The following is a 23725-nucleotide window of genomic DNA, read 5'->3' on the forward strand; positions in this document are numbered from 1 at the left end:
TGTTTCTTTCTCACATCAGTGTTTCTCTCTCTTTCTCTCTCTCTCTCTTCCTGTCTATCTAAAGTCAATAAAAACATATCCTTGGGTAAGGATTTTTTTTAAAAAGCAAGAAGAATTACAAGGTTACTGATGTCAGTGATGTTATCTGATGTATCTCCTGGCTCAGAGTTAGTGGAACAATGTATGCCCATTCTGTGGGTGAGGGAGAGAGACATAGGAGGATTAGGCCCCTTACCCCCCGCTTCTGGCTTCCCAGTGTTCCTGTTAGAGTCCCATGCGTCCCCATGTTAAAGCCATGATTCAAACAGACAAGGTCATGGGCTAGCATGAAGGAACCTTATCTCAAGACATAATCTAACACCCAGAATGAGTGAAATCTGGTGTGATGCACAATATCTCTGGGCCCCAGCTGCATACTCCTGCAATGTGGGAAAGAAATCCTGACCGCCGAAGCAGAGAAACGATGAAAGGAAGTTTGGCGATATGCAGGGAAGTGTTGAGCTCCCTGGGAGAGAGCGGGTATATAAACTCAGGTTGTACTTAACAGTCTACACAGGAATCTCAGAAGTTTAAGAAAACAAGGGCTTTTAGAAGTATGGAATCCTAGAGCCTGAAGGAAGAATCTTTAACAGAATATACAAGTACAGAAATCCCTTGTGTTCATCCCTAACCATGCATTTTCTAATTCCCATAGTGAAAAAGAGTTTGCAGCTTCCAAGAACAATTAGTCCATTGGTGGCCAGTCCCAATTACTGCCACCTTCCTCCTCATGCTAAGCTTGAGTTTGCCTTCCAGATAAACATACTCCTATAATGTAATTTGGCCCTCTGGATCCTTGTCTAATGGAACGGGCCAGGTCATGTCAGCCCTTCAAGAACTTGAAGACTACTGCCACGCTTCCCCTTCATTTCCCCTCTCCAAGTTAAATACTCTCAGCTTCTCCAACAGTTCCTTACACAAGTTTCTGAAAATCTCACGCTGTGCTGGTGTTCTCCAATGTGCCTACAGCATGTTCCTGTGACCAAAGGAAAGTGAGCATAACAGGGCAATCAAGCAAGATCCAGCAGCCAATGCTAAGGTATCAGGCTCAAGGACCAGCCCAAAGGCTAGGCCTGGTGTTTTCAACATAGCATCAGGAGATGGAGAGACGGCAACAGAGCCAAGCGAAGGGCACTGCATGGGCTACTGCTCTAAGCTAGATTCAGGGCTTCCTGGTGTCCAGAGAGTTTTCAGCCTCTGGATGGTCAACTCAACACACTGCCATTTCCCCATCTGCTGTGATGGGCATCGCTGGTAACTGGCTAATGATCATAGAGCATTCACGGGCATGCAAGTTAGAGCAGATTGAAGGTTATTTCTATGATTATGTCTTCCTCACTACCTTGCATTCCTCAAGCTTTCCTAATGAGAGAGGAAGGGTAGAATTACACTGGCATACCTAGTGAGTTGCATCATCATGCCACAGAGGGTACCCTTCTTCAGAAGGCTGAGAAGAGAATACAGGGGACTTACATGGGACCCTGACTGTTTTGTGGAATCTCCAAACCCCTGGAGGAGGGGAGCTATGAATTTCTCACCTCTGTCTCAAGTCAGGATTACTTTCTCTGGAAGGAACGTGAAGTTCCTTAGCAGGGATGGAGGTGCTGAAGAACCCAGGTAATTTGGATCCGAAGGAGGCTCCAAATCTTATCTCCTGGTCACTCAAGGGTGAGACTCTGGGTCACAACACTTTAAATTGTGGTGCCCAGAACAGAGTGTAGGTGTGGCGCTGTTCACACTTCCTGAATCTGGACATTGTAATTCCAATAGCTTCTTTAGCAAAAGCTTCACATTAATTTAAGGTCAAATTACAAACATAGCCACTGGAACCTCCCAAGTTTTCTCAAAGGTGCTGCAGCCAAGTCAGAGCTTCCTGTGTTGGTCCATTTGTCATTATCTTTTAAAAACAGCTTTATTGAGATATAATTGACATGCATAAACTGTACATATTTAAAATGTGTGATTTAACATACACATATACCCATGAAACCACTCACGGTCAAGTTAACATATCCATCATGCCCCAATATTTTCTCATGACACTGAATTTTTTAACCTGAAGTGGGGTCTTCATCTTCACCCCTATCTGCCTGCTTTCAGTATAGGATTCCAAACTGTCCAGGTCATTTTGAATTTTTATTCTGTCATCATTATATCTCTATATTAAGCTTTGAGTCATCTGCAAAGCAGAGAGCATGTCTTAGGCTGGGAAGGGAAAGGAGGAGCAGATGCCCACCTCTAGGGTATCAGCACCCAGACCAGGAATACAAATGAAGGCAGGAAAGGAAGGAAGGACACCCAGGAAATGGGCTGGAGAGGAAGAGTTAGAAGCAAGCAATCATGCTGGCTGTCGTTTATAACTTGTCACTTGGAACTCCATGCCTATCGGCCACAGGGCACCCATCAGAGAACAACCTCACACTGGGACTGCTGTAATAATTTACACCCATCCTGATATTCTTAGAATATTATAGTTTAATATTTTATATTTTTATTCATACACATATATTCATATTCACATACGTAGTTGATGTGTAAATGTATTGCACTTCACAGTTCTTACACTATTTCACTGTTTAAAATTTTAAACCCAAATAAAAACTCCAAATGGTCACCTAGAATAATAGAAGTTCTGCTTCTTTATGTTTTACAATCACTGCTTACTTCTAACCTATTTAAACTGCAGGGAGATGTATTGTCTCAGGGACTGGAGACTTTACTGTGGTCAACAAAAGCTTGAACAACCCTGGACCTTATAAACCTACCACAGAGCGAACACCTGCAGCCAAGCGCACCAGTGGTAGGGGATGGCTCTCCAACTGAGAGTCCTCCGAATTAACTTCCAGGCAGAATACAATGTTTTCTCAAGAATAAGTAATTTTTAAATGTGCTAATTTGAAGTCTACTCAACAGCAATCATTTAGAACTTAGACTAACATAGATTTTTTTTCAAGGAAGAGTATTTTATCCCTGACATTGTTTAGAAGTGCTTGTGCATGGTGATTTAAAAAAAAGAGAAAGAGAGAAAAAATGGACTTTTACCAGTTGTGTGTGTGTGTGTGTGTGTGTGTGTTAAGGTTGTTACTGGCCTGGAGCAGGTCTGCCTCAGGCCAGTCTGTAAGTGTATGTGGGTTCTTGACTTCATGCAGAAAAGATTTCACAGTATGAGTCCAGGTGATTTTGAGAGGACGTTTATTAAAGCGGGGAACAGTGAAACAAGGAAGGGCTTAGTTAGGATGCAAGAAGCAACAGGAGAGAGTCTAGGAAGAGCTGCTTTGACTCTATAGAAACATCATGGGAAAAAGTGAGCCATAGTCAGACTGCTGTCAGCTCACTGGAGAGTCAGAGAACAGGGGGCCTTGGAGATAGGATCAGGGGGTCAGCCTGGGACGAGCTGCTGCTCCCGTCGCTCAGAATTTAGCAGAGGAGTGCCTGTGGGGGAAGGAGAGGGGGAAAAGGGAAAGGCTCGGGCTTGCTGCTGGAAGACCACGCCTGTTATTGTTTTCAAATTCTGTGCAGACAATGCCCCTTTATTGCCTACACTGGGGATGGGCCTCTGGCACTGCCCTCTCTTTCGTTGACACTGCCTGTGGGTCTCATCAGGACAAATTTTCCTAGCCTGGCACAAAGGGAGAGAATACACCTGCCCTGGCACTTGTCTCCAGGCCCCCATGAACTGACTTAAATCCCTTCTAACATGGCCTGATTAGAATAATCTATCTGCCATGAACTACAATTATGTCCATAAGAAATTCCAGCGGAATGCTCCTCTTGTCTTCAAAGTCACTAATAACCCATTTGAGGCTGGAGACAAGCCCTGAGGTAATGCGATCTAAACGTCACCCCAGACTTGGTGATAGACCTTTACAATCACGTATATAACTACTTACCAGTTCAGTAATAACTCACCTTCATATTTACTCATGAGATTCTTTATAATCACTTTGCTATAATAAACTTTTAATTACTTTTCAAAGAAAGAAAATGTAATCAATTTGGAATGGTTCTTTTTCTCATGGTGAACTCTAGTGGGTTCCAAGTGTTAACTGCCAAACTATTGTCTACAGGCTCACGCACCTGTTGTAGATTCCATTCGACAATTTTTCTAGGGCCTAGAGTCAAGTTTTAGATGTTGGTGAGTAATCTCCTAATTTAGATCTCCTTAGAATGAGATTGACCTTTCTCTCCATTACCTCACCTGCTATTAAGGCTTAACTGACAAGAAGGAATAGGGATGGTTTGATGGCTTCTCAGACTTTAGTGGGCATCACACCACCAGAGGTCTTGTTAACCACCAAGGTCTAATTCATAGGTCTGGGAGAGGGCCTGAGAGTCTGCCTTTCTAACAAGCTCCAGGTGATGCTGATGCTACAGCTTTGAGTAGCAAGAATATAGAGATGAGAGAGAACTGAAATCCTACTCCTTCTGGTGAGGTATGCAGGTAAGTATCAGGTAGGCAAGAGTGGGAAGTTTCAAAAAACAGTGTGTCCTTCTGGTCTCCATCCCCTTCCATTGGTGGCAGGATGGGTATTAGGGAAAGTCAGACCTGGTGTCAGTCAGAGCTGGGTTCAATTCCTGATTCTAGTATCTACTGGCTGTGTGACCTCAAGCATGTACTCTAACCTCTCTGAGCCTTGGCTTCCTTAGGTGAAAATGGGAATAGCAACACCTAGATCTTGACTATTAAAAAGTAATGGCTATTACTTTTTAATGAAACATACTTACTATTTTTAAAATTCAAGCAAGAAGAAAATCACATACAGTTTTAAAATCCTACCACTCTTGCCCCAGCCAGTGTGGCTCAGTTGGTTGTCATCATCCCACAAACAGAAGGGTCACGGGTTTGATTCCTGGTCCGAGCACATGCCTAGGTTGCAGGTTCAGTCCCTGGTCAGGGCGTGTACAAAAGGCCACCAATCGATGTTTCTCACCCACATCAATGTTTTGCTCCCACTTTTCTTCCCTTGTTCTCTCTCTAAATCCTCTCTCCCTTCTTCTCGCTCTACCTCAGGTGAGGACAAATCTATATATATAATATTGTATATATATATATATACACACACATATATTTTATATATATATACTGAGCAGGGTGAGTGCTCAGTAGACGTCAGCCTGGTCCACCCATCCATCTGTCACACGGGGATGCCGGGCCACGTGATTACTGAGCTTCTGCTCTCCTCCAGCCTCCACTGTTTCTCAGGCAGCCGTCAGAGAGGAAAACATTCCTCTAGGCTAGAAGAGAATCCCCATAGGGGAAAAAGGGTGCTTCTTCACCAGAAATATATCCCTTTCTTTATTTCCCACATGAGAAAGATAATCCAAAAGACATGAAGTCATAAAACCACTTTTTGGATTCCAGGAGAAAGAGTGCTTCACCCAGACAGCTTAGCTGGCTGATCTTCATCAAGTCTCTCTCCTACTCTCATTTTGCCAGTCCGCACAAGAGTCTCATCTATACAACACTTTGCAAAGATGTTTTTTAGCAATTTTTTTGTTAAACCTTCACAACAACCTTTAGAGTAGTGATGATCAGTATCCTCACAGATGTTATTCTCATAGGGCTTTCTGAGGCCTGACGCTGCTCCCAGCACAGAGGGCAAAGGAAGCCACCAAGCCCACCTGGTTTGCCTGCAGCCCTGAGTGTGCCTTGCCCCAGCCAATGGGTCCCCACTCACTCTTTGCTCTGCAGGCGCTGGGTTATGTCACCTGTCAGAGTCAAGAGGGATGGAGGGCAGCTGCTGCTCAGCTCCTTGTTATGGAAATAACCAATTACTGGACAGATAAACAGAAAGAAAGGGTGCCTGCAGATCAGACAAGACCTCCAGCCAGAGAAAACTGGACCAACAGTTCTAGCTTTCTGGGCTGCTTAAAAGCTCTCAGCCAGCCAGGAAACCTTCCCTGAAAATTCAAGGGGGAATTTTTTTTTTCCTAAATTTTTTAAACCTCACCTGAGGATATATGTATTGATTTTAAAGGGAGAGGAAGGGAGAGAAATAAAGAGAGAAACTCGATGTGAGAGAGAAACTCTGTTGCCTTCCATATGCACCCCTACCATGGGTGGAACCCACAACCTAGATATATGCACTAAATGGGAGTCAAACCCGCAACATTTTGGTGTGCAGGGTGACACTCCGACCAGCTGAGCCACCCAGTCAGGGCTAGGGGGCATGTCTTAAAGAACACCCCATCCTTCAAGTACCCAGAGAACTTCACAATATTTTGAATTCCTTCTCTCCTTCCTTTCTTTTTCCTTCCACTCTTCCTTCCTTTCACAAGTATGTACTGGGTACCTGTTATGTGGTGCATCTAGCTTGTTGATGGAGGGCCTTCAAGATAAACAAGACACAAACCTTGCCTTTGAGCAGTCTCCAAGCTGGGCTGGGACTTAAACACAGGTAAGCAAGGCGAGACATGCCACCCAGGAGTGCATGGATCAGGGAAGAAGACCTGACTCCCACTGAAGAGGAGGAGGCGAGGAATCTGGGAAGGTAATCACCCAGGAGGGGAAGAGACATTGTTCTGCTCCTCTGAAGCTGGACTGAGTTCGTGCCCAGAGAATGTCAAGTTCTTCCTTGGAGATCCCCTGGAATTAGTCAAAGGCTTCCATGTGGGGGAGAGCAGGCATGTATAGGAGACAAGAGTAGCTATTTGATGAGATCGCAGGATGCACCATATTGACAAATAATGTTAGAAAGATGACTAGACAATGGGGAACCTGGAATGCAGCTCTCAGAAGCACTTCCTTATTCTGCATGAAAATGGAAGCCATTGAAGGCTTTTACAGAGAGGAGAAATACGATCGGGGTTGGTTTCTTTTCCCCATAGCAACTACCTAATATCATTTTTAAATGGCTCATGTAACCCTTGAGGGGCATTGATGGCTTCTTATTTGTACTATTATTATACTAGAGCACAAGAAGTTTGGTGGTACTGTTCCCTTACATCAATGTAGAGATGGCCATTTCTTTCTTTATTTATTTAGCCACTTAAACAAACACTATGGACCCAGTAAAAAGTATGTCTGGAACGAAGGTTGGCAAATGTTTTATTTCTATTTAAAAAAATAAAATAAAATGATTATGTTTCAGTTGCAGTTGAAAAATCAACATTATGGTTTCAGGGGCACAACACAGTTGTTAGACATTTATTTAATTTACTTGGTGATCCTCCGGATACAACCAGTACCACCTGACACCACACATAGTTGTTACGAGATTATTGACTCCAATCCCTATGCTGTGCCTCACATCCCTGCGACTGTTTTGTAACTGCCAGTTTGATCCCTTCACCTTCGTCATCCAGCCCCCCGGACTCACTCCCATCTGGCAACCAACCAGCAGTTTGTTCTCTGTATCTATGAGTTTGTTTCTGCTTTGTCCACTGATTTATTTTGTTTTTTAGATCCCACAAAAGTGAAATCATATGGTATGTCTTTCTGTGTATGACTTATTTCACTGAGCATAACACACTCCAGGTCCACCCATGCTGTCACAAATGGTAAGATTTCATTTTTTTTATGACTGAGTAATAGTCCATTGTATATATGTACCACTTTTAAAACATTTTTTAAATTTTTCAGTTATAATTTATATACAATATTATGTGGGTTCAGGTGTGCAGCATAGTGATTAGACATTTATATAACTTATGAAGTGGTCACCCTGATGAGTCTAGTACCCATCCGACAGCATACACAATTATTACAATATTATTGACTACATTCTGACAGCATACACAGTTATTACAATATTAACTGTATTCTCCATGCTGCACTTTACATCCCCATGACTGTTTTATAACTGGAAATTTGTATTTCTGAATCCCCTTCCCTTTTTCTCCCAACCCCACAACCCCCCTACCATCTGGCAACCATCAAAATGTTTTCTATCTGTGAGTTGTTTCTGTTTTTTGTTGATTTATTTTGTTTTGTTGGGGTTTTTCTTAGATTCCACATGTAAGCGAAATCTTATGGTATTTGTCTTTCTCTGCCTGAATATTGCACTTAGCATAACGCCCTCTAGGCCCAGCCAAGCTGTCACAAATAGCAAGATTCATTCTTTCTTATTACCGAGTAATATTCCACTGTATGTACCACATCTTCTTTATCCATTCATCCATCAGTGAACACCTAGGTTGCTTCCATATCTTGACTATTATAAATAATGCTGTAAAAACATAGGGGTGCATGTGTCTTTTACAACTAGTGCTTTGGATTTCTTCAGATAAATACCCAAAAGTGGAATTGCTGGGTCATATAATAGTTCTATTTTTAATTTTGTGAGGAACTCCATACTGTTTTCCATGGTGGCTGCACCAATTTACAATCCCACCAACAATGCGCTAGAGTTCCCTTTTCTCCACATCCTTGCCAGCGCTTGTTCTTTGCTGATTTCTTGATGGTAGCCATTCTGAGAGGTATGTGGTAATATCGAACTGTGGTTTTAATTTGCAATTCTCTGATGATTAGTGATGTTGAGCATCTTTTCATATGTCTATTGGCCATCTGTATGCCTATTCAAGTCCTTTGCCCATTTTTTATTTGAATTGTTCATTTTGGGGGTGTTAAGTCATATAAATTCATTATGTAGCTTGAATACTAACCCTTATCAGATGTATCATTGGTGAATATCTTCTTTCACTCAGTAAATTATCTTTTTGTTTTGTTGATGGTTTCCTTTGTTGTATAGAAGCTTTTTAGTTTGGTGTAGTCCCATTTGTTCATTTTTGCTTTTGTTTCCCTTGACCAAGGAGAAATATCCAAAAAAATATTACTAAGAGCAATGTCAGAGAGTTTACTGCCTATGTTTTCTTTCAGAAGTTTTATGTTTTCAGGTCTTACACTTAAGTCTTTAATTCATTTTGAGTTTATTCTTGTGTATGGTATAAGAAAGTGGTCTAGTTTTATTTTTTTCACATGTATCTGACCAGTTTTTTCAACTGACTGAAAACTCTATCATTTCACTATTGTATATTTTTGGCTTGTTTTTTGTCATTATGCCTTGTAGTATAGTTTGAAATCAGGAAGCATGATATTTCCAACTTTGGAGGTTTTTTTCCTCAAGATTCTTTTGATTATTCAGGGTCTTTTGTGGTTCTATATAAATTTAGTGTTATTTGTCCTAGTTCTGAAAAGTTTGCCTATTTATTTCAAACTCCCTGCCCTGGCTGGTGTAGCTCAGTGAACTGAGTGCCAGCCAGCCTGCAAACCTAAGGGTCACCAGTTCAATTCCCAGTCAGGGCACATGCCTGGGTTACAGTCCAGGCCAGGTCCCCAGTAGGGTATGCATGAGAGGCAACCACACATTGATGTTTCTCTCCCTCTCTTTCTCCCTCCCTTCCCCTCTGTCTAAAATAAATAAATAAAATCTTTTTTTTTTAATCTCTTTTATTAAAATAGCAATTCTTAAGGTTTTCTCTGCCACAACTCATGACTAGGTTCATACAATGCACTCAAACCTGTATGCATTTTCCACACTCTAGCTGCAACCAAACCCCAATTCTCATGCTTAAAACACATCTTCAGATGCAACTGAGTGAGGATGACAATGTTATGGGGGCAAGCTGACATTTGATCTAATCTACATTTAAAAGAAATTATTCCCAAACTTCTGCATTTCAGGATTATTTAGTAAAATTCAGTGGCTCATAACAGTTCATGTGACATATCAACATTTCTTACCTTCACAGCTACAAGTGCCAAATTAAGGGCATAGTTCTAAATCTACTGTGGCTGTCCTCAGTATCAGGCACAAACATTTAATGCTATAACCTGAATACTTTAACAGTTATTCATCCATTGTCTGAATTAACTGTTCAGGAATTTCTCTAATCCTTTATTAAATTATTTCCGTTTACAGCATCATTTGTCCCTACCACCCACCCGCCAGCTGTTTCCAGGTGAAAGGCCGCACGAGTGTTTGTGCATATGCCAGGGCGAATCCCGCTGTGCCCACAGGCCCACATAGAGTTACACTGGCGAAAAGCCCAGCTGTCTTCACTGGCCCTGACAAAGCTCCTAACTTTGATTTTCAGAAAAAGCCTGCTAACAGGACTTTCTTTTAAAGTACTCTCCTTTTCTTCATGTTCTCATGTTTGTTTTTCTCTACAAATGTACACATTTACATAATCTCCTGGGCATTTTCAACTCCTTAAACAGAATCATTCAGTAGCTGGTTAATTTTTCTAAAGAATTGTTTTAAAAATTCACTGTTCTTGCTCCTTCTTTGCTTTTTTTGGTAACATCTTTTGTGATAAATTGGATTAACAGGAAATCAATATCATTGACTGTGGTAGGATGAATAGCCCTTCCCAAAATGTCTGGGTCCTAATCCCCAGAAACTGTGATATGTTACCTTGTGGCAAAAGGAACTTTGAAGATGTGATTAAGATTAAGATCCTCGAGATGGGGAGATAGTCTTGAATCATCAGAAGGGCCTAATGTAATCACAAGGGTCCTTATAAGAAGAGGGCAGGAGCTCAGAGCAGGAGAAGCCAGCTGACTTTGAAGACAGAGCCCAGGAATGCAGGTCCAATTCTGCTTTTTCATTGCATTGTGTGTGGGAGTGGTCTCTTACATCATCCAAACAATTCTCTGACACCAGCTGGGCATCTTACAGTTCAACTCAGTTCTTTTGCCATCTGCCTAGAGATGGCATCAACTCCCACAGATTAAGGTCTTAGTCCCATAAATCTGTCCTCCTAAACCCCCCAACTTCATGTAACACATGATTATATATATATTTTACATAAATCACAATACCACAGCAGGTAGCCTGTAGAAGCTAGAAAAGTCAAGGAAATCTAGTCTTGTGGCCCCATTTTAGTTCTCTGACCTCCAAAAGTCTAAGGTAATAAAATTTGTTGTTTAAGCCACTAAAATTTGTGGTTATTTTTAAAGCAGCAGCAGGAAACCAATACATTGATTTGTTATTATAAGCACATTTTTTGCTATGTAATCACATATATATTCCTGTTTTTTACCTATGAGTTTCTGGAGCTAATCATTCTCAGTACCCAGAACCAGATTATGATTCTTCTGAAATTGATGGAGAGGTGCCCTTTCTTTTATTAAGATTAAATATTAATTGGACTAACAAGAACAAAAGAAATGTAAGTAGGCAGCTCTGGGTCCACTTGTGGGGGATGAGTAGTGATGCCTGACAAGATCCCAGAAGGCTCAGTCCTGCCTTATGACTCACCCCTATGTGGCCTGGGGAAGGCCCTTCACCTCACTAAGCCTCAGTTTCCCCATCTGTAAGAAAAGATTGAATAAATTCAATGGGTCCCAACCTTCTTCTGGGTTAAAAATGGTTTTGAAGGTGATGCAAGTGCCCTGGCTGGTGTGCCTCAGTTGGTTGGAACGTCATCCCATGGACCAAATGGTCATGGGTTTGATTCCCAGTCAGAGCATATACCCAGGTCGCAGGCTTGATTCCTGGTCTGAGCTAATATGAGAAGGCAACCAGATGATTTTTCTCACATCAGTGTTTCTCCCCCGCACCTCTCTCTCTCTCTCTCTCTCTCTCCTCATGCCCCTTCCTCTCTCTCTCTCTGAAAGCAATGAAAAAAATGTCCTCAGGTGAGGATAAAATAAAATTAAAAATGAGCATGATGAAACCTATGGACTTTTTGCACAAAAATAAAAAGCATGCATGCATATCTACATAAAACTTTGATCTTCCAGTTATAGGTGGTTCTGTAGCTAAGGATCCATGGACCCAGATTAGGAACATACAGGCTAGATACCCTCAAAATTCAAGGCATCTGGGACTGTTAAAAAGAGTAATCAAATAGTATTTTTGGCCTCTAGAACAGCTCACAGACACCATTCCTATGCCATTTCATATTTAATGCTAAAATAAAATAGTATAATCAGAACAAGCTCCATTCCTATTTTAGCCTAGCACTCCTCTCGCTGCACTGAAATCCTTTGCACATAGAAGAGATCATGCAACATATAGCATCTCAGGCTGGAAGAAATCTTAAGAGTCATGTGACCCAGTTCCTCTCTGTTGTCTGACTCTCTGCATACGTCATCTTTGCCAGTTGTCATGAGGAAATGCACAACCTTGGATATAGCCATTTCTATCTCCAGAGAGCGCAGACAGACTCGTTCTAGTCACTAGACAATAGAGGCTCAGTGCCAAGGTGCTAAAAGCTTGTAGGTAGCCCAGGGAAAAAGTTTAGGACTGATATCTTTCAATGGTTCCAAAAACAAGTTTAAGGCAAAAGCAAAAAGTGAAAAATGGAAATTAATAACAATATTAAAAGCAAAGTTGTAAAAATCCTTTCAGGAGCGATAAGCAGAAACTACATTTTGACTTACTGTGAGCTGATTCATTTAAAGGTAAGGGTGCCCAGGGTCCTCTTAATTCTTTTTTTTTTTAAAGATTTTATTTATTTATTTTTAGAGAGAGGGGAAGTAAGGGAGAAACAGAGGAAGAGAAACATTGACATGTGAGAGACATATCAATAGGTTACCTCTCACAAGCCCCCAACTGGGGACCTGGCCCACAACCCAGGTATGTGCCCTGACTGGGAATCGAACTGGCGACCTTTCGGTTTGCAGGCCAGCAGTCAATTCACTGAGCCACACCAGCCAGGGCTCCAGGGTCTACTTAATTCTTAAATGGTTTGAACTCTGACTAGCATTTCCCCCCACCCTCCCACCCCCATTTTCACCTGATATATGACACTGTAACTTATACTTGAGATGCCTAGTTCTCACTCACCCTTTTGTAAATTAAAAAAATGGAGGGGAACCCTCTTTCTTAAAATGACAGTCATTATTTGTAGATGGTTACTAGGAGCAGTTCTCTGATGTTACTGTAAAACATGCTGCAAATTCCTTCACCTGGTCAGTGAATCTATTCCAGTTTGGCCATGTATCTATTGGTTGTGGGTATTGTCTGCAGAGAATGACAATAATGGTGATGGTGGTGGTGCGATTTAATTCATACTGTGAAAATTGTGCCCCCTGGGTCTTTGTCTGTGGGTCAATTGAGTTAACCAACCAATTGATTTTACAGTTTGGGAAAGATGGAGGTTCTACTTCAAAAGGCTAGAAGAGTCCTTCCAAGACCAAGAAGAAAAAAGATAAAGATTTAATCTCCTTGCTGAAGTCCTTCAACTCTTTAGACTAAAACCATTTATCTTCTCATTCTATTTCTCATAAGATGAACTAAATAGCCCAGCCTGCAATAACATGTACAAAATAATACAAACGGAGCCACTCTGAAATGGAGTTGGAGCTGCCTTCCCAGGGAAGCTGCCTTGCACGCCTTCAGCCTCAAACCTTTGGAAACAGGGTGACCTAACATTTGCACTGGGGCTATAGCAACAACATATCCCAAAGAACCGTTTGCAAAGATGGCAAGAAAACAGATATGACTACCAAACTGAAAATTAAAAACATTCTTTAGAATTAGTGTCACTATGTTACCTTATCTGCACCAATAGCAATGACCTCCTTCTATTGACGTAACTGTCCCCTTCCCTTTGTCATAAATACCCACTGCTTTGTCCCCTAATCGGAACACTGTCCGGGCTTTTGCATGAATCAGTGTGTCCCAAATTGTATTCTTTTCTTCCTTTTTTTTTTGATCTCAAATAAATGCTTGTTGCCTCTCACTTTGGCCTTTTATTTTTAGGGTACCACATGGATTAGAGCATGCTCTTTTATAGAAGGACCTTTGTGGGTGACTCAGTCCTACCTCCTCAGTCAGGGTTCTCATCTACAGGGGCAGAGTCTCACCTGGAGCCTAAAATGAGAGGGAAGATGGGATGGACAGATTTTTTAAATCATTTTAAAGATCATTTACCCTAATCATTCTAATTTTTATTACCCTTATAATAACAGTATTTTATGTAGCAGTTTATCTGTAATGTACACTAAGGTTGTTTTTGTAGTTATTACTTCAAATGAATGATAAGTTATGTACAGTAACAAAAACATGTAAACAACATAAATGTCCAGCCATAAAGGAATGGTAGGATAGTATGCAGCCATTAAATACTATATTTATGAGGAGTGTATATAATACAAAAGATAATTAAATTATTATGTGGAAAAAATAATATTTTGTGAAACAAGATTCCAGTTGTGAAGTAAAAACAAACGAAACCTCTGTTTTAAAACAAACTGAAAGGAAATACACAACAATGTTGAGAGTAGTTATCTCCATGTGAAGGTATCTGCTTTCTTCCTAAGTTTTACTTTTACTCAACTCCAAACATTCTTGAAAGGGAAACCGATTGGCTATATTTCCTTTGGGAAATTGGAGATACCAATGAAGGTGTTCTATACAAGGCAAAATGGCAGCACTATGATCAGTGCTCAGAGTTTTTGTGTTTCTAGATTTGTATATCTTAATTCTGAATCCAACTCACTCCTTAACTGCACTTACCTCCACCCCAACACACACACACAAATTAATGAAGCAGGACAAGCTTTCTCTGAAGAGCTGTGACTGTCACCTAAGCCCCCTTATATTCTTCAAATGGTAATCAGCCACATGCCCCATTCACTGCCTTTCCCCTGAAGGTCTTGGTAGGTGGGAAGAAAGGAGAATCTCTTCATAATCAAATTATCTCTTAAAGCAGTGCCCACTCTCAGATGGTCAGTGCAGTGAGCAAACCACAAAGCCTAGATTACCAGACACCATCACGATTCACACCACATAAGGCTCAGGGGGTCACCCCAACTTTGGGCTCAGAGAATTTTGTCAAGTTTAATTGCAATGTAGTTTTTTTTTAAATAAAGATTTAGTAGAACTTTAAAAATAAAGTGTCACCCGGTAGAGCATGAGACTCTTAAAAAGTATGGTAGTCAAGTATGGACAGGGTGGTGGGAAATGGGAACATAAATTTAATAGAGCCACTTTGAAGGGTCTATTAAACCTGAAAACAGCACACCCAATGGCACAGCGATTCCTCTTCTAGCCACATATCCTGAGAATTGTCACATGTGTACAAGTAGACAGTCAAGGATTTCAATTATAAAAAAGTTAGTTTTTATGAGAAATTGGAAACCACAAGTGTCTTTCAATAGGGGAATGGATAAAGTTTATAGGGTGGGATTTCTACAGCAGTGAAATTGGTGAGCCAGATAGCATCTGAGTCAACATAGATACATCAACATGTGGATAAAAGAAATAGATCTTTCAGGATTTAAAAGAAGTGTCTATAGACTTATAGTTCCCATAAGAATATCAAAACATGCTTAGTGAAAAGAGCAAGCTTTAGAATGATATCTGAAGAATGATACCATTTCTGTAAAAAAAAAATAATAATAATAATAATAATAATAATAGCCCTGGCCGGGTAGCTCAGTTGGGTGGAGCATCATCCTGTACACAAAACGGTTGCAGTTCAATCCCTGGTCAGGGCACGTACCTAGGTTGCAGATTCGATCTCAGTCAGGGAGCATACAAAAGACAACCGATCAATGTTCTCTCTCTCTCTCTCTCTCTCTCTCTCTCTCTCTCTCTCTCTCTCTCCCCCCACCCCCTGCCCCACCTCTTAAAGTCAATAAACATTCTCAGGGGAGGATTAAAAAATAATTAATTAATTAATAGACAAACTATAGCTGTATATTTTGATAAGTGCAGATGTATGTAATAGTACAAGAACATTTGAAAAGGTAACACGTTAAAATTATAACAGGGATTAACTCTGAGGAAAGATAGAGGGGACTGGGAATAGGGTGAAAAAGGTAAAAAGGGATTCCAGCTTGTTAGTGATATTCTAATTTTTCAAAGGTAAATGCCTCCCAGTGTTACTTGTGTGCTTACAATTCCTTTTCAAAGGTCTCCAGTAGGACCCTTCGGTAAGAAAGCATTTCCTACAGCACCACACCCACCTTCCTACTCCTCTCCCTCCACCCTCAGCACACCCAGCACACCCCTCAACCAAGTCCACTGGTGTTGTGAGAAAGTGCCACAAAGCCACTGCTCACTTTTACAGCCCTCCTAGGGCTCAGAGCAAATCACACTGGCAATGAATGAGTCTTTGCAAAAAAAGTTATGTCAGAAAACAGGTGGTGGAAATGACATTTTCTTCAAAATGATCCCATGAATTTTATCCCTTTCCTGATGATTTTTAAAAGCAAAGTGTTTTGGAGTTTGGCACCAGCCAAACCGACTAGAGAAAATAAGGCAACTCCCCACAGTTCATACCTGTCAAAAACCACTGCAGAATAAGCCCTCTCAGCAAAGATGACATCCGCGGCCCAGAACTCTTTAGCGGCCTTCAGTCCCCTGCCTTTGCCTTCAGAAGTGAAGACCTCCACGTTCTCCATTTTCCCTATTGTCATCTCACAGTCTTTCAGGCAGCCCCGCAGATATTCCACGCTGAGCCCTTGCTGCTATTTTAGCACCTTCAGCACCCCAAAGAGCAAGCCTATAAATGGACAAGCCACCTCCCCTTCCCCACCCCCTCTGGTCACTGGGCCCTCACCTCCCCCTCTGCCACTTTTCCTGGAGGCAGAGATGGGGCACACAAGAGGCCAGTGATATGGGAAGGGTCCCATTTATCAGCCAGCAAAGCTGATAGAGCCGAGAATGACCATGGGCTTGCAGGGCTCTGGGACTGAGTATGCAAACTTAAAAAGTTCCTTTGCAAGAAAAAGCTCAGTCTTGGATGGCTGTCATGTTCAGCTTTAGTTGGAATAGGGAGCACTTGTTCAGTAAGGTATTTTTAGCATCCAGATGCCTCTGTCAATCCAAAGTAGACAGCTGAAATGGTCCAGGGGGAGAGGTGACGCCTGCTGCTCTGGGACCCTTCATCCATCAGGCTTACACTTCCTCAAGTGAGGTGGCCCCTTACCCTCCCGTTCCCTGCCCCATGGTGGACTATTTTCAGAAAGCAAAAGGTGGATGGCAGACACTGAGCCACCCCTCTGGCATTCACCTAACAGTACTATTTAGGCTCCAACTGGCATCCCTCTTCTCCAATATTACTGGGGGTTCCCACAGTACCCCTTGCAGGGCATACAAGTCTGGGAATTCCCTGATAATGCAGGTGCGCTGGGTGCAGGCTATCTGAGAGGAGGCGAGTCTTGAAAATAAAAACCCTTATTTCTACCTTTCTATCAAATCTCTAACATGTGCTTACTGCTAGGAAAATAGCCATGCGCTCTGTGCCTCTTACCCAGCAGTGAAGACACTGGAGAGACAATTCTAAAATCTGCAGTGAACTAAATTCCAACTCGCACTTGGGTTGAAAAGAAAGACACTTGCAGGTCTAGAGCTATGGCGTATCTCCCATGTAATATTTTTAGTTTCTGGGATGCATCTATTTCTGGGAACCCTGCCTCTGTCTGGACTTCTGTGAGTGTGGTAATTCTCAAGCACTAGCTTCTGAGTCAGATCTGCACTTGAATTCTGAACCTACTACTACGACTTTGAGATAGATAGAACCTGCGAGACAAGGAAAATAATTTCTCTCTCTGGATTGTCACGAGTGTTGAAGGCGGATAACGGACATAGCACAGCACTTGGTACTTAATAAAGAACTCACTAAATGATATTTTATTTTGTCACATTATCTTCCTAAAACTATCAAGATGCACTAAAAATTCTAATGTGTATTCAACCAAATTGCATCTTCTGAAACTTCTTTGACTCTTGCAAGCTGATCCAAAATCCTTTGACAGACCATATGTCCTGACTTATAGGTCAGAACACATAGCCCCTGGAGCCAGAGAATATCTCAGGGACTTCTGATGTATCCAGGAAAGCAAAACAACTTAAGACATTTAAAGTAAAAAACAAATGCTTCCAAGGGGAAAAAAAGGCTAAAAAGGAATTCTTCGATTCAGGTTAGCTTTAAATGAATATACCCACATTAGCTGGCAACTCAGGGCCCTGCAAAAACCAGAGCCTTTCCTCAGCCTGGCAGGATTTGGTTGTTTTCTAAACACTGTTCTCCAGAATAGGTTCAACCCAAGCCAAGGTCAAGGACATACTCAACTGCCCTAAGAACAGAAAGATATTAACCAATGTCACCCCAATAAATTCAATAAAAGTTTTTGTAAAAAACACAAAGAGAGAAAGTATCAAGCCCAGTGCTTTAGTTATATCTGTGAATCTCAACCTTATCAGAACACATATTATATTATTAAAGTGTGGTAGACAGGATAATGGCCCCGCAAAGATGTGTAGGTCCAGATCCCCAGATCTATGAATAATCTACCTTATAAGGCAAAAAGGGCTTTGCAGATGTGATTAAATTATAAATATTGAGAGAGGCAGGTTATCCTAAGTGGGCCTTGGAATCACAAGAATCCACATAAGAGGAAGGCAGGGATGTGGGAGTCAGAGAAGGGGAGGTAGCAATGAAAGCTCAAGTGCCAAAGACAGAGACATGTGAAGATGCTGTATTGCTGTCTTGGAAGATGGAGGAAGCGACCAACTGTAAGATAACAAATTTGTGTTATTTTAAGCCACTAAGTTTGTGATAATGTGTTACAGCAGTGGCAGGAAGTTAGTGCATAAACTATCATATGTATCTCTCATTGTAGTAAATATTATATAGCATCTCTTTTGCTACTCCCAAATGAAATTCATACATAATAAAATTTACCAGCTCATACCTGAAAAACATAAATTACTAACTCAAATGGTCTGAATATTTGGGACTCCTGAATTCATATGTTGAAATCCTCACCCCCAAAGACTAGTAGGTGAGGCCTTTGGAAGGTGCTTAAACAATGAGGGAGGAACCCTCCTGAAAGGGATTAGTGCCTTAGAAAAGAGGCTCCAAAGAAACTCGCTCTCTTTTACCAAAGTGGCCTCACCAGACCATGCTGGCACCCTGATCTAGGATGTCAGGCTTCCAGAACTGTGAGAAATAAATGTCTGTTGCGTATAAGCCACCCATCTGTGGTATCTTGTTATTGCCACCCAAGTGGACGAAGACACTAACCTAACCTAATAAGGAAGAAACATAATGAAAGTTATCCTGTAATAAAATAATATACATTCATTGTAAATTAAATACATCAATGGGCTCATATGCTTGGTTACAGCTACACTAGAAAACATCATAAAGTGAGGTGTTTGCTCCTGAATAGAATCACTGTGACAGTTGTGTGTGAGGTGATTTTCTGAATGGTGAATGACTCCGAGTCAAGTTCTGAACGAAAAAATACACAATCCTCCTTCAGTTAACAAGACGGTGCATTCCTAGAAAATTTTGTGTATTTTAAAACTTTACAAAAGCTACTTTATAATTAAATATAAGATAAAATCCTAGGATCAGATCATTATAAACAGGGTTTTCACCTACCTGAAATGAGCACCTGGATCTTTGAGGTTGTGCAGAATGAGCAAAGATTTTTTACAACATCAGAGTGTCTCTTGCTTCCCAAGACATCTAGCATCTTTGCCCACGATCAAGATAAAGTGTGTTGGCACTAGACATCAGGATGTTGGCTGGTAATGGAAAAGGGGACACAGGGCCCTGCTACGTTGCATATCAACACAAATCCTATGGAAAGTTTTTTGTTCATTTTCCCTCTTTGTCTCTCTGCTCCAGTTTTCCCCCGCACTGGAATCCAAACCTTTCTTTGAGGCTCTGGCCCTCCCCACAGTCCTCCAGTCGCACCTCACAATAATTGTGACAAACAAAAGTTTCTCTCACATTTTTTTAATGGTAATATCATTTGTAGCATTTTCTTTTAATTATTTTTTATTTTTACTTTATTATATTGATTTTAGAGAGGGAAAGAGGAAGGGAGAGAGAGGGAAACATCAATTTGTTATTCCATATATTTTTGCATTCATTGGTTGATTCTTGTACATGCCTTGATCAAGAGTTGAACCTGCAACCTTGGTGTATCAGGAGGAAGCTCTGACCAACTGAACTACCTGACCCGGGGCCCCCCTCCCCACATCTCTAAAATGCCCCCTAAGTGGTACAACTTGCCTCCATTGAGAATTGCTGTTCTTGGTCAGCAGGAAAATCACATCTGGAGTTTTGAAAGGATTTCTTACTGCACTACTGAAGATGTTTAACCAGAAAAGAAAAGATTCAGGGAAAACATGAGTGCTTTCTTCAATGTCATATTGAAGTAGGCAAGAAGTAGATTCATTTCCATTTCCTGAGAGATGAAAATAGGTTGCCAGAATAGACATGACCTTGTGTTGTAGACTTGAGCTTCACAGACCTTCATAATGTTTCTGTTCAGCCCTTTTTCTCTCCAGGAAGATGGGAACTTTTTCCATTGTTAATGATTTTAATAGCCATCCAGTCTCTTTCTTTTGTGTGTCTGGATCAAGAAGGGTAGTGAGAAAGGGAGAAAATGAGACAGCTCAAGCAAACGGACCCCTGGTCCAGGAAAGAGGGCTGACCTGGGAGATTTCAGACAATGGGAAGACAAGGATGACCACTATGGTTCTACCTACCTCTATTTCAGCCAAACGTTCCTGCCATCTCAGCCCACATGTACAAGCCAAGAACATTACGATGGCTACCAAGTACTCCCACACCCTAAAGAAGGTACGAGGCAACTGCTGCAGGATGTGCAAGAGTAACCCCGTCCCCGGTCATGCCCCTCAGGGGTAAAAGGAAGTCACATGAAAAGGCCAAGAATGGGGCTGTTTGGAGAGAGTCATCATCACAGGCTTAGACACGGGCTTCAAGTATCCTCTCACAATAAGCTTCCAAATCTTTAACCATAACCTGTATTTGTATTATTACTGTCCTGACCTGTGGGAAAAATAATATCAGAGGCCTTGAGAGAGGGATTGCATTCTCTTCAGTTGGATATGTTGTAATTCAAGGAATATGAACAAATAAGTGTGAAGGTAGAGACATAAATGAAGTCCACAGTGATTGTGATAAGTTTTGAATCACCAGGACTGTTTGTGTGCCTATTAATGCGGCGGCAGCTGATCTATCACACTCTGGAAAAAACTCCAGTCACCCCCTCTGATGAAAGACCCACTGTGATTCCTACCCCTGCAGGCACCACCATCTAGTGACAAATCAAGGGAGCTGCAAGGTTTTAAATACTTTCTAAGGGCTGATTTAGGAAAAGAACTGCCCTTCATCACTGGTTGTGACTACATTTGTACCTGGAGTGGGGCATTTAGGCCAGCACCCATTAACTAAGTTTGCTTTGTACCTCTTTAATGGTTATGGGGGAAAAATCAAGAGACCACTTTGTGACACATGAAATTCAAAATTCAATGTCCATTAATAAAATTTTATTAGAGAACAGCCATACTCACTTGTTTACATATTTTCTATGGCTTCTTTCACATTACAACAGCAGAGCTGAATACTTACAACAAAGACCATATGGCCCACAAAGATGAAAATATTTACTATCTGGCCTTTTACAGAAAATATTTGCCAAACCCTGCTTTGTAATAATAACAGCTTAGTGCCTGGCAGTGTTAAATAGGCCAGGAGTAGCTCACCGCTCCAAGTGCATTCACTGGCTGATTCATCCATTCACTTCAAAATCACTGTGAGTGACAAGATCAAAGAAAAAGTACTGTGCATATCTAGCACTCACGTTCCAGGATGACCGGGGCAGGTTCCCTCCTCAATGGTCCATTATATTTGTATAATTACATCCTTAACAAAACTTTACACTCTCTCTGGTCTCTGTGTTCTTACTAAAATATTGTCCTTGCTTCCATCTTTCTTCCTTTGGCTCCAAGAAAGTCTTAGCTACCAATTGCTTTCCTCCCAAGAATTCCTAAATTCATTCATCCCACATGCAATTATCAGCACGTGTATTAAGCACTGTGCTCAGTGAGTGCCTTGATAAAAAGATGAATAAAATGTAGCCCCTGTCTTCAAGACACTGGCCATTTAGAGGGGACTGTACAAGAGCATAAAGATAATGAGAGATATCAGAGGCAAAGAGGAAAACGTATCCAGGGAAGACTACAGAGAAGAAGGGGCCAACAAAGACAAGAAGTGAGAGAGAGAACCAAAACTGGAGGAAACTATTTCAGGCCCAAGGACACAGCAGCATGAGAGATGTGGAGGTAAAGAAACAGAATGACATGTGCAGACAACTACAACCTGTTACATAAGGAGGGAGCTACAGAAGCACATGCATTATATTTCTGTTTATCATTCTGAGACCAGACTATTGCCTTTTATGTCCTAGTGTTTCATACGTATCTCAAAGCTTTTCTAACAGCAACAATAAATGTTTAAATGCTTAAAATTGTCCTTTCCTTGCAATACTTCATATGCTTTTACAACACCCTTTGAGGTGGGTATTATAAAGGCCTCCTAGTTAAAAAGAAGGATCTCCTAACTATAATCCCCAGAGGAACTTTCACATACATGTGCAAGGAGGCTCCACAAGATCATTAGAGTAGCACTGACTGTAAAAGCAAACATGGGAACAAGCTCACTGTCTATTGACATGGGAGCAGACAACTCATAGCATTCATATGGCAGAATATTATAGAGCTGTAAAAGCGAATGAATTAGAAACTCATGACTCAGCATACATTAATATAAAAAACAGTGATTAAATCAAATTGCAAAGGAATAAACAGTATGTATAATAACATTTATGTAAAGTTTTAAATCATGCAAAGCAATACTTTATTTTACTTAGGGATACATACATATAATACGTATTTAGTGAAAGTTCAAAGAAATGTATGGGAATGAGAAATGCTGAGTTCAGGATAGTATTTACTTCTGAGCGAAGGAATTCATTAGAAAGCAGGAAGAGGCCCTGGTCAGACCAATGGATGCATAAGTAAGTGCAACTACAAATTGATGTTTCTCTCTCGCTCCCATATTCTCATTCATATTCATTCTCCCCCTCCCCCCACCTCTCTCTCAAAAAATCAATTTAAAAAAAGTAGGAAGAGGACATTCCAGGAAGAAGGAGCAGCAGGTACAATAAATTGAGTTTGTGCAATAACTTGGCATTTACAGGAATCAGTAAAGGTTTAACATTGCTGGATCCTAACGTGAAAGCAGGGTGGGGAAGTGAAGGCAATAGGAAGGTAATGAGATCAGGGAGGTGCATAGAAGCCTGGCCATATTCACTTTCGACTTCTCAACAGACAATTGGAGCCAGTAATGACTTCTAGGTAGACCCCTTTGGCAACAATATGGGCAGCAGATCGGAGTGGTGAAGTCTGAGGAAAGATATCAGTTAGGCAGCCACTGCCATGGTTTTAACAAAAGAAAGGCTGGAATTAAGACAGTGGCAGTGTGACAGGAAAGGATATCTGAGAATAACTTGAACAGTGCACCAGGAGACATGCCCATCAACAAGAAAATGAGTAGAGCATTGTACAGCAATGAAACAAATAACATGTATATACTACAGATTGAATGAACCTCAAAATGTTGAGTGAAGTAAATCCCAGAACCGCATAGGGAAAGATATAAATCTTATTAAATTCAAAAACGATCTAAATTTTTTAAGCTGCATGTATGTCTGTGTGTGTGAGTGTGTGTGTGTATGGAAGGAAATGACTACAAGCCAGGGTAGCGATTTCTTTGGGAGGTAGGGAATAAGATGATGAGATGTGTATGTATATGTACAGACATGGATACATACACATATTTAACAGATAGGGAAAGAGGGAGAGGAAGAGGGACAGGGCGGGGAGAGCCAGAGCAGAAAGAGAGGTCATTTACAGACCAATGATGACAGCATATCATGACCAAGAATTTTGTTTAATCTACC

General features: G+C 41.2%; 1 protein-coding gene across 2 annotated transcripts in view; it reads right to left on the reverse strand.

Annotated features, from left to right (window-relative positions):
* Positions 1-16394, reverse strand: part of SMYD1 (SET and MYND domain containing 1) — a 44730-nt gene extending 28336 nt beyond the window's left edge. For both annotated transcript variants that reach the window (XM_024558597.4, XM_024558596.4), the window contains exon 1: positions 16218-16394. In XM_024558597.4, coding sequence (XP_024414365.2) covers positions 16218-16354 — 137 coding nt within the window. In that variant the 5' untranslated portion in view covers positions 16355-16394. The remainder of the gene's footprint in view (positions 1-16217) is intronic.
* Between the last annotated feature and the right edge of the window lie 7331 nt (positions 16395-23725).

The sequence above is a fragment of the Desmodus rotundus genome, chromosome 5 (assembly GCF_022682495.2).
Source record: "Desmodus rotundus isolate HL8 chromosome 5, HLdesRot8A.1, whole genome shotgun sequence".
Lineage (NCBI taxonomy): Eukaryota > Metazoa > Chordata > Mammalia > Chiroptera > Phyllostomidae > Desmodus > Desmodus rotundus.